This window comes from Mirounga angustirostris, unplaced genomic scaffold (assembly GCF_029215605.1).
Source record: "Mirounga angustirostris isolate CCGP_5_RB_7025 unplaced genomic scaffold, mMirAng1.0.hap1 SCAF_5, whole genome shotgun sequence".
In the NCBI taxonomy this organism is placed as follows: Eukaryota; Metazoa; Chordata; class Mammalia; order Carnivora; family Phocidae; genus Mirounga; species Mirounga angustirostris.
The window spans coordinates 159,793,426-159,806,037 of NW_026991713.1; the positions used below are offsets into that span (position 1 = coordinate 159,793,426).

At 50.3% G+C, this 12,612-nt stretch overlaps 1 protein-coding gene across 6 annotated transcripts in view; it reads right to left on the reverse strand.

Moving 5' to 3' along the window:
• Positions 1-1,145: 1,145 nt before the first annotated feature.
• LOC135364285 (thyroid receptor-interacting protein 11-like) overlaps positions 1,146-12,612 on the reverse strand; it is a 38,212-nt gene continuing 26,745 nt past the window's right edge. For 5 of the 6 annotated variants that reach the window (XM_064590272.1, XM_064590273.1, XM_064590271.1 and 2 more), the window contains one exon: positions 1,146-12,387. In XM_064590272.1, coding sequence (XP_064446342.1) covers positions 1,999-6,303 — 4,305 coding nt within the window. In that variant the 5' untranslated portion in view covers positions 6,304-12,387 and the 3' untranslated portion in view covers positions 1,146-1,998. The remainder of the gene's footprint in view (positions 12,388-12,612) is intronic. The other variant, XM_064590268.1, reaches the window with a different exon arrangement.

The following is a 12,612-nucleotide window of genomic DNA, read 5'->3' on the forward strand; positions in this document are numbered from 1 at the left end:
GTGCAATTATCCAGCAAGCCAGTCATGCCCTCCTGCAGGAAGTAGGGCTCACCGTCACTCTCTTGTTACTACAAGGTCTGCCCCCGCCCCAAAGCCCTTCTTCATTCTGCTCCCAGGTAAAACCCCCTTGTGGCCCTGCATGGTGTGGGCCACGAGTAGACATGGGTAATAAATTAGTGTCGAGCTCATCTGTTCAGCATCCGGACATCCCATAACTTTAGGGTGGGAATCACTCCCTTTACCAACGGGTGAAGAGGAGAAAAATGAAATCCTTCTGCTTTGTACCTTTGGCAAGGCACAACGATGAGGCTCATGCACTTGAAGTTCTTTGGATAAGAATCTATTGGGGGCTTGTAAGAATTCCCTGCGGCTAAAGGGCAGCCTGTATGTGAATGATGCGCAGGAGGGAAGGCTGCAAAAGCAAGGGCTTGGATGGTCTCCTAAAGGTCGAACTCCAAGCAATGAGGGAACCCACAAATAATGGCAGCAGGGAAGTGACATCAGATTTTCGTCTCAGTTCGCCCTGACAGCAGCATGGAGAATGGATTCAAAGGAGGCCGAGTGTGGAACCAGCAAGATCAGTAGGCAGTCTACTGCACTAGTCTGTGCAAGAGACAGGAATGGGTGAACCAGAGCACTGGCAACAGAAAGGGAGGGAAGGATTTAAGATATTTGGCAGGCTGAAGATACAGCACAATGGAAAATTAATGGAATGAGATCTTTCAAGAAGTCTGAATGGGAGGCGCCTGGGTGGCTCAGTCAGTTTAGCGTCTGCCTTTGGTTCAGGTCATGATCTCAGTGACCCGGGAATCAAGCACCACATCAGGCTCCCTGCTCAGCAAGGGGCCTGCTTCTCCTTCGCCCTCTGCCACCCGCCCTGCCTGTGCTCTCCTGCTCTGTCAAATAAATAAATAAAATCGTTAAAAAGAAGAAGAAGAAGAAGAAGAAGAAGAAGAAGAAGAAGAAGAAGAAGAAGAAGAAGAAGAAGAAGAAGAGGGAGAAGGAAGAAGAAGGAGAAGGAGAAGGAGAAGGAGAAGAAGGAGAAGGAGAAGGAGAAGGAGAAGGAGAAGGAGAAGGAGGAGAAGGAGAAGGAGAAGGAGAAGGAGAAGAAAAGAAGTTTGAGTGGATGGTTTCCAGAGTATAGTGGAGTAATGAGCCTGGCACTGCAAACGAAGATTTGGAGTGGCTTCTGAGGAAAGGAACAAGGGAGTTGACCATGGACATTTGAAGTAAAAACCGATTAAATACTGATCAGTAGGAGCTAGTTCGGTAATTTAGGGTATATCCACAAAGGCCTGCATTTCCTTTTAAAGAATGAATTGGAATTCATTCACATTTGTAAAGATCTCGAAGGCAGAGTGATTTTTTTTTTTAAAAGCAAGTCATAGAATACTATACGCCCAAAAAGACAAATATACATATATTTCTAAAGGCCTGAGATAAATCAGGTTACCCATGAAGTAGATTCCCAGGCAACATAAAATGAAATGGAAAAAACAATTAAAAATAAAAAAGGAGAAAGAGAAATGGGACATAACTGGGAAAATCAAACTCGCATTTTTTAAAAAAATGTATTCATCTTAAACTTTCATGCTATACACCCAGTTTCTCCAACAAGGCGTGGGTGCTCATGTATTTGATAAGTTGGGAACATTAAAACGAGTGGATGTTTTCCTTACCAAAGGTATATGTATATACATGCTCCTTATGAAAACATCAAAGCATTACAAACAATACTGGAAGTACCATTGACCGCAGCCCCCAACCCCACCAGTGTCTACTCTCATAAGAAATACCCACCATTTTCAGTTTGGTGAATACCTCTGCAGTCATTAAAAGATGCCTTTTTTTGTTAACTCATAAAAGAATATTTTTATTAAGCTGAAAGCAAGACTGCAAATATATTACGTTTTGCAAAAGGACATTTTGGGATTAGGTAAACACACAGAGTGACTTGGGGTCTTCCGAGCACTGTCTCATCTCTGGCTTGAGAATCCTCTATTTCTTTGAGAGGCCTTTGGCCGCCATTCCAACCTTCTCCGCAGGTGACAGTATTTGGGGTGCGTACGTGGGCAAAGCATCAGTGACGGCATTTAGAAGAAGGTGCTCCGATCCATCCGCTTCCGGTCCAGGTGGGGTAATAAGAGACACCGTTGTGGTGCGGGGCTTCACATCTTTTTTCCGGGATGTGGATGCTAGGGTAGTGTTCAGACGTGCTGGGCCTTGTTTCATAGCCAGTTTTCCCCTTCCTCCGGGATCTGGGGGCTTCACGTCATGAGCAGAGGGCTTTGGTGGTGGCAAAGCTGAATGAGATTCCGCTTCTAGAAACTGGACGAAAAGCCCTGAAAAAGAATTCTTGGCCATAGGTCGGTGATTTGGCTTCACACGTGTGTTGGGGGCGCTTTTGGATCCAGGCCCCCGACTCATCCAGCTGGTACCACCACCTGGCCCTTCACTGAACAGCTGCCGCATCTGGTCTTCTCGGATCCCCAGCATGCTTCCCATCAACCTTAAGGCTTCCTGCCGTTCAGCGTCAGGGGCTTGGAAAGATCCCAGGAAGAGTCTCCTTAGTAGGGTTTTGTCCACCATTCCTTCGGACTTACTGACTAAGTTCATCAGTTTCTTCTGTGTGTCCTCCAGGATTTCCTGCTGGACCTCATTCTGTTTCTGGAATTCTTGGAGTTGGTCTTCCTTCAGCTCCAAGTCAGCATTTGTTTTATGTAATCGTCCCTGCAATGACTTCAGTTTTCCTTCGAGGCTGTCTGCCTTTTCCATCCATTCGGCGAGTTCCAACTTGAGGTCAGCTAGGATGTGACCATACTGCCTTCCTTCTTCCTGCGAGGCAGCAAGCTGGAGCGCAGTGTCCTCTTTCTGCTGGGTCACCACGTGCAGTTGCTCCTGCAGCGACTCTACCTGCAGACTGGCTCCTCGGCTGGCATTTTCCATGGCAGTGGAAGACAAAACGAGTCTTCCCTGCAAGACCGTCACTTCCTTCCTGAGTTGAGCCACTTTGTCTTCTGAGGCCAGAGCTTCCCGGCGATGAGCGTCTTCGGCTTCTAGAGCGAGGTGTCGCCGTCTCTCCAGCTCCTGGGTTAGGCGTAATTCGCTCTCACGTAAATGGCAAACCTCCTTCTGGAGGGCACAGGTTTCCATTTGTTTCTGTGTCAGGGCCAACAGGACTTCATCTCTCCCCTGTTGGCACAGAACTGTCTTTCCCTGCATTGATGGAACTGCACTGACCGGCCGGTTCAATACCCCGGTCTCGTGCTCTTCTCTCTCTTGCGATAGTTGCTCCAAAGCAAGTGCCTTCTCTTTCATCGCAGCACCCTGGGATTCCTCCTCTCTCCGCATCACTGAAAGCAGCCTATCTGTCTCTTGCAATGCCTCATCTCCCACTGCCTTTTCTCGAGAGTTTTCCTCGACTTTTGCATTTTCCTCTCTCGGTTGACACACATCCATTTCCAACTCTGCTATTCTCTCCTTCAGATTGGTGACCGTCTGCCTCAAAAGTTCATTTTCACTCACTTGGCTACGGAAGTTCTCCTGCAAAGAAAGCAAGTCCTCACTTTTCGCTTGGATTCGGAGCTCCTGATCCCGAATGAAGTTTTGTAGAACGGCCTGTTTCTCCTTCAGCTGCTCGATGTCGGAATCCCTGTGTTCCTGTTCTGGGCCTTCTCCTTCCCACGTGGCAGCCACTGAATCAGTCCATCTCTGCTTATCTTCCTGGAGGGTTCGAATCATCCTATCTTTTTCTTGCATTGATTTTCTCAGCTCTTCTACCTCCACTTGGAGCAACTCAGAAGCCTCACCCACTCTGTCAGATTTCACGGGCTCCAGAGAGTCCGCTGACTCTGAGCAGTCGGGGGAGGGCTCGAGGAAAATCACGTCCAGTTTCCCTAGAAGGAGATCCTTGGCATTGCAAAGCTCCCCGATGCTGAGCTGAATTTGTGCCAGTTCCTTCTCTAAATGTTGTAATTTTATTTCATTGCCTTTGTACGTCTGCATCAGGTCACTAGAGGTCGTCGGTAGTTCAGAATCCTTCTCGCTGCTGGTGAAAGCCCGCGCCTGGAGTTGTGCCAGCTCTCTCTCAAGCTGGGGTGACTCACGCTTCATATTTTGGACTGTGGTCATCACCTGCTGTTTCCACTCTTCCATGATCTTCACTCGCTGTTTTAATGTGTCCCGTTCCTGTAGAAGCTGCTTGAACTGATCCATATGAACGCCTCGAACCTCATTACCAGGGCTGGAGGGTTGCAGGAGTGTCAATAAAGTCTGACATTTCTGACTTAACGCATCCACTTCGAGGTCTTTTTCTCGAACGATGTGTGATAAATTCTGAATCGTTTCTCTAAACATCTCCTGACCACTACTGTCCATTCTAGTGGACAGTTTTTGATTTTCCTCTTGCATCCGCCGGAGGTCTGCTTCTGTGGCAGCCATCCTATCCGCCATTTTGTCATACTCTGTCCTCAGATTGCTGTTCTCCCTCGTTTTCTCATTTAAGACCGCCAAGACCTGTTCGCTTTTCCAAGCGTACTCTTGCAATTGCCGCTGAAGTCGCTCCACGTCCCGGTTCTGGCTGTGAGAAGCCGCAGAGATCCTGCTGGAAAGACCCTGAATCTCCAAGTCTTTCTGCTGGATAATCTGAGTTAGTTTACCAATCTCCTCTTTGGAGAGCCGATCGATCTGTTCCGTCAGTCGGATGTTCTGTTCAGTTAGAAGCTTCATCTCCAGTTCGTGTTCTTTGATTCCTAGGACTGATATTTGAGTTTCGGCTTCACGTGAATCAAGCTTTTCACTTGCGTTTTGTCTGGGAAGAGGCTGACTGGTTGGGACTTCCACATCATCACAGTCTTCTGTCGGAATGTGCTGGCTTTTGTCAGGCAACCGGGCTTTCATTTGGTCTATCGTGTCCTGCAAATGCTGAATCTCCTCGTCTTTCGCTGAAAGGAGCTGAGCGTGTTCAATATTCATCTGCTCCTGCTGGTATTGGAGCTGCTCCACTTTCTGCTTCTGCTCTTGTAAAGAATGAAGCAGTCCTATCTTCCCCTGCTGCTGGTTGTGAATGATCTTCTGCTGCTCTCTGATTTCCTCCTCGAGATCATCCTTTAACTCCTGGAGTTGAAACACCTCACACTCCAGTTCTACGATCTCGTCTAGGATTTTAGGGTCGAGCGCAGGAACAGAGCGACTCTGTTGTCCTAGGCTCTCCAGTTCTTCTCTCAGATGAGGATTTTCGCCTGTCACGGATGGGAGACACCTGTCTTTGTCCTCCACGGATGGCTGGGAAATGTCATTACTTCTGAAGGTTTGGGTAGACTGACCGAATTCCTCCTGAAGCTCTGGACTTCCTGTAAGTTCTTCAATATACATCTCTTTCTCTTTAACGAGTTGTGTCAATCGCTTCTGCTCCTCCAGAGCAGAGGACAGCATTTCCTTCGTTTCTGTATGGTCGGCGTCCATCTGCTCGATCCTCTTTTTGAGGTGTACTATTTCCAGGTCTTTCTCTTGACTGTGTTGAATGCAATGCACATGCTCTAAAGGGGACAATTCTTTGATAGTTTGCTCATCCTTGTTTGTTTCCTCCAACAGCTTCTTTTCCGCCCGAGCCAATTTTGCTATTAACCGTCCTTTTTCTATTTTTAAAGCCCTCACAGCAGTGTTGTTTTCCAGAGAATCCTCGTTGTTCCGGAGAATAGATTCTTCCAGCTGATGTCTTACATCCTGGAGCGCCAAAACCAACTTTTGGTTTTCTGCTCTGAGATCAGAAGCAACGTTGTTTAAACGGTCATTCAGCCGCTCCATTTCTGCAAGTTGTTGCTTCAACCTTCTAAGCTCAGTTTCCCTTTCTTGAAGTAAGTCATCTTTCCCATGACTGGCAGACTCTTGATGTTGCAGGTCTTCTATCCGTCTTTCATACTCGAGGAGTTGTTTGCGGTGCCTGTCAGTGATGTCGGCCAGTTTTTCTTGATGGACACTGTGCAGTATCGCAACTCCGAGTTGATGTTCCTCGATCTCCCTCATCCGCCTCTCTTCTAGGTCCCTGATGGTGCTCTTCAGTTTCCAGATGGCATTGGAGTCTGAGCTATTCGGTCCCTTGGACAAATGTTTCCAAAGTGTAAGATCAGCCTCCAGTCTTTGGATCTCATTGAGGAGTCTATTGATTTCTGTCTGAGATGATATGACATCACCAAAGTCCATGGTGAGATCCGAGTTGGAGCCGGTCAAGGAAGTCTCACTGCCATCCACTCCTCCCTGGGAATGGCCTAGGCCAGAGCCCAGGCCACCAACCCAGGAGCACATCTTCGCGGGTCATATAACTGTCGCGGTCCGCTGTGGAAAAGCGTCCAGCGCAGTCGGACTACCCCGCCAAGTGTCCCAGAACGCCTGCTTGCGCCAGGCTAAGAATCAGAAGACAACAGGCGTTTCTAGGCAACGCCTGCGCGGGCCCGGCACGCGCCTCCCCTGCGCAGGCCACGTTGCTAGGAAAGCCCGAGACCTTGGGCCTTCCCAGGGCCGACTCTGGCCACCGGTCCCGGTCCCAGACGCTCAGCCCCACGACTTCCCACGCAGGGCTGGGCCCCTTCCCCTGTTCCCCCTGCTTCCTGGCTGTCCTGGGTGGGCCCCTAGCGAGTGCTCCTGCCTGACTGCCCCCAGGTGCCCGCCCACAGAAAATGCATCTGGCCCTGGACTTTCCCCCAGGAAATGCATGCAATGCATGCAATGCATGCAATGCATCCATTCACCTAGGAGAGCAGATCCTAGGTGCATTTGACAAATATCTACACCTGCGCAGAGGCACGGCCCTCAAGGAGACTTTGGGCATTTCCAGCCTCCAGAGGCTCCAGAGTGTTCCGTCCTTCCGTGCCCTGCCAGCTCTGCGGGGACAGTGCGTCCCACACCGGGGTTTGGCGGTTCACCGGTGGCTCCGTGCGCTGCGCGCATCCGCTGCCTCGCGGAGGTGTGCGGCTGGACCCGGCAGGGGGTCGCGGGCGGCGGTGGCGGTGCCCGAGAGGGGGCCTCCGGGCCCTGCACAGGGCGGCCCCGGGGTTCCCGCCCTGGGTGGAGGACGGGCTGGGTACCGCGTCCCGGGTCTGGCCTCCCAAGGCCCCGACCTGCCGCGCCACTGGATGAGAGGCGGCGAGGGGGGGGCGCCGGGCCCACAGCCGCTTCCACTGCCGCCTCGGGTGGACATGAAGCGACGTCGGCCCCCCTCCCCCCGGGCGATTCCTCGAGCTGCCCGGCCCTGGCCGTGCCGGCCCCCGCCGCCGCCGCCAGCAAGAAGCAATCCAGCTGCATGAAGCAGCTGACCAACCAGACCGTGGGCAGGCGAGCGCGTCGATCCGGATCGGCAGGAGCCCAGACCAGGCTCGGGCGCGGGAGGGCCGGCTGCTCTCCTGGTCGCGCGCTCTGTCCCTTGCCGCCGCCCCACATCAGGCCTCGGGGTCTGGGCCTGGGGCTGCGCCACGCCAAGACCTGGAGCCCGGCTCGGTGCCGCTGCCCGAGCCCCTGGGGAGCAGCTGGGTGGGTCGGCTGTCCCCGTCGCCCTCTGTCCAGGCCCCACCCAGCATCGCCCTGGGCGCACTGGACCCGAGCCTTCCCCTGCCCTCCCCCGGGCTTTGCCCTGGCTGAAAACTCCGGGAACCAGTGAGCCCCAGGCCGAGCGGACGCTGTGCTCTGCGGGCGATGGCCTCAGGCTTTCCGGGTCGCCCCGCCGCTGCAGACCCTCCACCTCCCAGTGCCTCATGGCACTAAATAAGTAAGGGGCCATCAGAGCCCATCGGATCCGCCTACGAGGTTCGGGCGTCCATCCAGGCACTGTAGAGGTGCCGCTGTCTCCAAAGCCGGGCCCCTGTGGACCGGACTGCCCAAGACCTTGACATTGAGAAATTGGGAACTGCGAGGAAAGAATTGTGGAAACGCCTTGGGACGACTTTTAGTTTAATTTTGAATAGCTTTTGAAAAAGCCTTTCTCCCTTTGGATTTGGGAGCCGATTCTTCTCCAGGTTTCTTTGGGGCTGCTTTAATGCTTGACAGGAAACATGATCGATTATGAAATGACAGAACAGACCGGAATTGGTAGACCATCAGGCTGCTGCAACAGGAACGACGGGTGGTTCTGAGAGCTCCTGCAGGTGACTGTCATGTGCCCCGTTATCTGGGGCACATCTTTCAACGTCTTTGGGGCAGGTGGCTGTACTGGACCTACTCTTTAGGCTGGCAGACATATGAAAGTGTGAGTTTTCCACAGCTTTTGCTTCTTTTTTTCCCCAATAGTGGGGTCAAAAGGGGAGTTCAGTCTGACCAAAGCACGTGTGTGCATGGCACGTCCATCCTGTGTGTTCTCCATTCATAGAGCATTGCAGGGCCACGTGCTCGTCCCAAGATCGAGGACCTTGTGAGCAACCCCACAGTGAGGTTCCGTGGTGCTGTGCGGCTTTCTCGTGACTATCATTGGAAAGTCGACCTCAGAATACTTACCTGGGAGAAGATCTTCATCCTGAGGACAAATACACAGTACGTTTTCTAATTCTGCATTCCCTCATACATTGACCGACCATCTTCATGGACTGAACACTAGGCCCCAAACAGCAAAGGTGGACTTAGCGCCTTAAATTACGAACACTATGGTCAGAAATGTATTTTTTAGGTGACTTTGGTCTCCGCATGGAGAACGGACGGAGGACAAAAGTTAGGAGGATCTCACAGCCATCCAGGAAGAAGGTCCAGGGAAGAAGTCATGGGGAGCCTGAACTGGGGCAGCCGCCACGGGGATGGACACTGAGAGGTGGGGACGCACTGAGAGGTGCTGGGGAAGTAGAACCTAACAGACTTTTCCAAAACCCAGACTGAGACAGATTAGGGAGGGTCAGGAAACCACTGTGGGGGGGGGCGGGGGGGGAACCAGCATTTAGGGGATCAAATAGGATACAAGAGCAAATATCACAAAGCACCCCACACTGTGAGGGCGAGCACCAGCTTGTGGTACTACTACTTTTTCTGTGAGAGGAGAGCACGGTGGGGGGAAAGGGCCGGCACTCTGGAGCCGGGGAATGGGCTTCCGATCCCAGCTCCACCACGTGTCTGCTGTGAGGCGCTGGAAGTCACTCACCTCCCCGGGCCAAGCGTTCCTCGTCTGCACAGTAGAGAAAGTGATAGCACCTCACGGGGTTGTGAGGATTCCTGAGGAAATACATACACGGGAGACTCTCCCAGCAGGACCTGCCCTAGTAAGCGCCGTGGCTGTGCCTTTATGACTTATGACACGGGACACAGACGTGGGGCCTGAGGTACACACACACCGTGAATCGACAGACCGCAAAGATTCCCCTGAACAAGCACAAGGCCCTGTGTAGAGAACAGGGAAGGAACCCGGACTTGCAGGAGCTGCAGTCCTATTGTCCTGGTTCTGCCACTAACCAGACCCGTCGCCTTTCCCGTCAATGAGCGTAGTTACATACACCTGTTCTTGCCCCCTAACAGAGCAGGTGAGGGACCAAATCAGGGAACAGCTACAAAAGGCCTTTGTTTCATATCACCATCACCCAGCCTTGCACATCCTCAAACCGTACCGAGGACACTGTCATGACGACCATAAAATCATCGTTATCAGACATGGATGGAACTGGAGGGTGTTATGCTGAGCGAAATCAGTCAATCAGAGAAAGACATGTATCGTATGACCTCACTGATACGAAGAATTCTTAATCTCAGGAAACAAACTCAGGGTTGCTGGAGTGGTGGGGGGTGGGAGGGATGGGGTGGCTGGGTGATAAGGCATTGGGGAGGGTATGTGCTATGGTGAGCGCTGTGAATTGTGTAAGACTGTTGCATCACAGATCTGTACGTCTGAAAGAAATAATACATTATATGTTAAAAAAAAAAAGAAGATAGCAGGAGGGGAAGAATGAAGGTGGGGAAATGGGAGGGGGAGATGAACCATGAGAGACTATGGACTCTGAAAAACAAACTGAGGGTTCTAGAGGAGAGCGAGGTGAGAGGATGGTGTAGCCTGGTGATGGATATTGGGGAAGGCACGTTCTGCACGGAGCACTGGGTGTGATGCACAAACAATGAATCACGGAACGCTACATCAAAAACTAATGGTGTAATGAATGGTGAGTAACATAACATAATAAAAAAGGAAACCTCTTCCTTATCGTCAATATGGCAGATGCAGGGGCTCTGGGTCTCACAATTCCACTGGCAGGGCTCTTCCACACGTGCTGAGGACATGTCTACAAGGACTTTTTTTTATCATAACCCCTGTTGCAACAGCAAAGGATGGGAAGCCAGGCACCTATCCTTCAGCGAGGCCCTGGGGACATCACGTATGTGGCTGAGGGTGGCAGCAGGTGCAAGCAGCTGGGGACAGGGGCGCGAGACAGGCAGTCACTGCATTCCTTCTGAATATATTTTTAACATTTTTGAACCAGGCGGGCACCTTCACGAATGAAACAATTCGGGAAAGAAGAAGGGGAATTTTCATTTACCTTTAATCTCCAGAAGGTGGTATCTACCCCAGCCCCAAGATTTAGAATTTGATAATGACATTCTGTCTTCCGTAGAAATGCCTTCAGCAGCTGGCTGATGCCATGGACTCGAGCAAAATATCCCGAGAGACAGAGACAAGCTATCGCTCAGTCAGGTTGGAAATCATCCCTGCAGAGCCCAGCCCAGGAGAAGAGCCAATGAGGACTCTTCTGCTCTTCTTTGGGGTCAGCGGTTTATCTGTGGACTTCATGGGAGAAAGAGTGACTTTCACATTCTCTTGTTTTTTGTTTTCGGTTATGTTAATCACCATATAGTGCTTCAGTAGTTTTTGATACAGCGTTCCATGATTCATGATTTGCGTGTAACACCCAGTTTTTTTTTTTTAAAAAGCTGTTTGAACTCAAGTAAGTACAATCTACTTGATGGTGGAATTAACCATCTTAAAAAAAAAAAAAGTCCCATAATTTTACATAAGAAAGACAAGGGTTTTACATGAAAAATCAGATCTAAATGTTCCTCTTGGAAATGTACTTTCTCTTGGTTAGGTGTAAGCCTCTCAAGACTCTGTGAAAACTCAACAATGCGAGATCATGACGAAAATAAGATTCTGGGGTCAGGAAATGGGGCAGATAAATGTCAAAGCAAAAAAAAAAAAAAAAAAAGAAAAGAAAAGCCGTATTTCCACCACGTTCCCTTCCTCTCCATCCTGTGTGGGTAAGAGCCCCTGTTTATAAAGTGGCCTCATAGACCGTCTGCGGGAGGGGAAGGCATGAGCAAACGTTGCCGAATAAATGGACTGGTTCAGCTGTGGGTTGGGGAGCTGGAGTGAAGGCGATGAGGAATAAAAGGGGGGAAAATGGAAAACAGTATCTGTTCTAAGTGGGGGAAATGGAAGATAATATCTGTTCTAAAGCCCTGTTGTTTAAAGTATAACTACTTTAAGAACAAAATTTCAGTAGCATTTAGAAACTTACTGCAATGTGACATAGGAATTCTACGTCTATTGATTCTCCTCATAAATAACTTGAGCTTCTATTTGATGTGTCTCTTGCATTTTATCTTTCTAGGAAATCATTTTTCATGTATGTTATAGAATATCGTCCACAACAGAGAGATTATTGGAACAAAACTTTAAAGATGCTCACCACATGTTGCCTGGGAAGCCCTCTCCTAGGGGGTCCGGTCTGGAGATGCCAGCCCATGCAGAGGAAGAAGGAAGGAAGGCCGGCTGACACCCTGCCTGGGGCGTCTAGCTCCCAGGGCCCCAACTTGGGTTCCCACCTCTGTAGCCCTGGTTAGGAAAGCTGCCTCAGGAGCCTGGGAGAGAGGATTTCAGGCCTCTTAGCCAGGCCTGGCCCCATCTCCCTGATGCCTGGGTTCACCCTCAGCTCCAAGTAAGGTCCATGTCCTTATTCTCAGGAACCACCACTTTGCACTTTCTTTCCATTTCTTACAGAATCTACCCATAGGCTCCATCTTTAGGGTGAGGATTCCCTGCATGCCCAAGGACTGTGGTCATTTGGTCACTTTCTCAATCTGACTAAGTCACCCTCCCATCTCAAATCCCTTCACTGCCTTGATAGAAAGGACTTCAGAGCCTAACAGTGTTACTATCATTTTACTAAGGTCAAGAAAGGAATTCCTTACTTGACCAGACAGTTCACTGTAAAAGATAATATAAATGGCTCTTAAACATATAAAAACGATCTTCAACTTCACCCCCCAAAATAAGAGGAATATAAAATAAAATGACGGGGGCACCCGGGTGGCTCAGTCGTTAAGCCTCTGCCTTTGGCTCAGGTCATGATCCCAGGGTCCTGGGTTCGAGCCCCGCTTCGGGCTCCCTGCTCCTCGGGAAGCCTGCTTGTGTTCCATCTCTCACTGTGTCTCTCTCTGTCAAATAAAGAAAGAAAATCGGTAAAAAAAATTATACAGTAACATTACTGAAGACACCATCTTTCACATATCAGATTAACCACGATGAAAAGGTTTCTAATACACCGTGCTGGTGAGGATGTTGGGAAATGAGCACTTCCATTCGCCACTGGAGAGAATGAACACTGGAACTCCCTCTTTTGAAGAGTGAATCCCTAAAAGCTCATCTACCTCAAAAGGCCA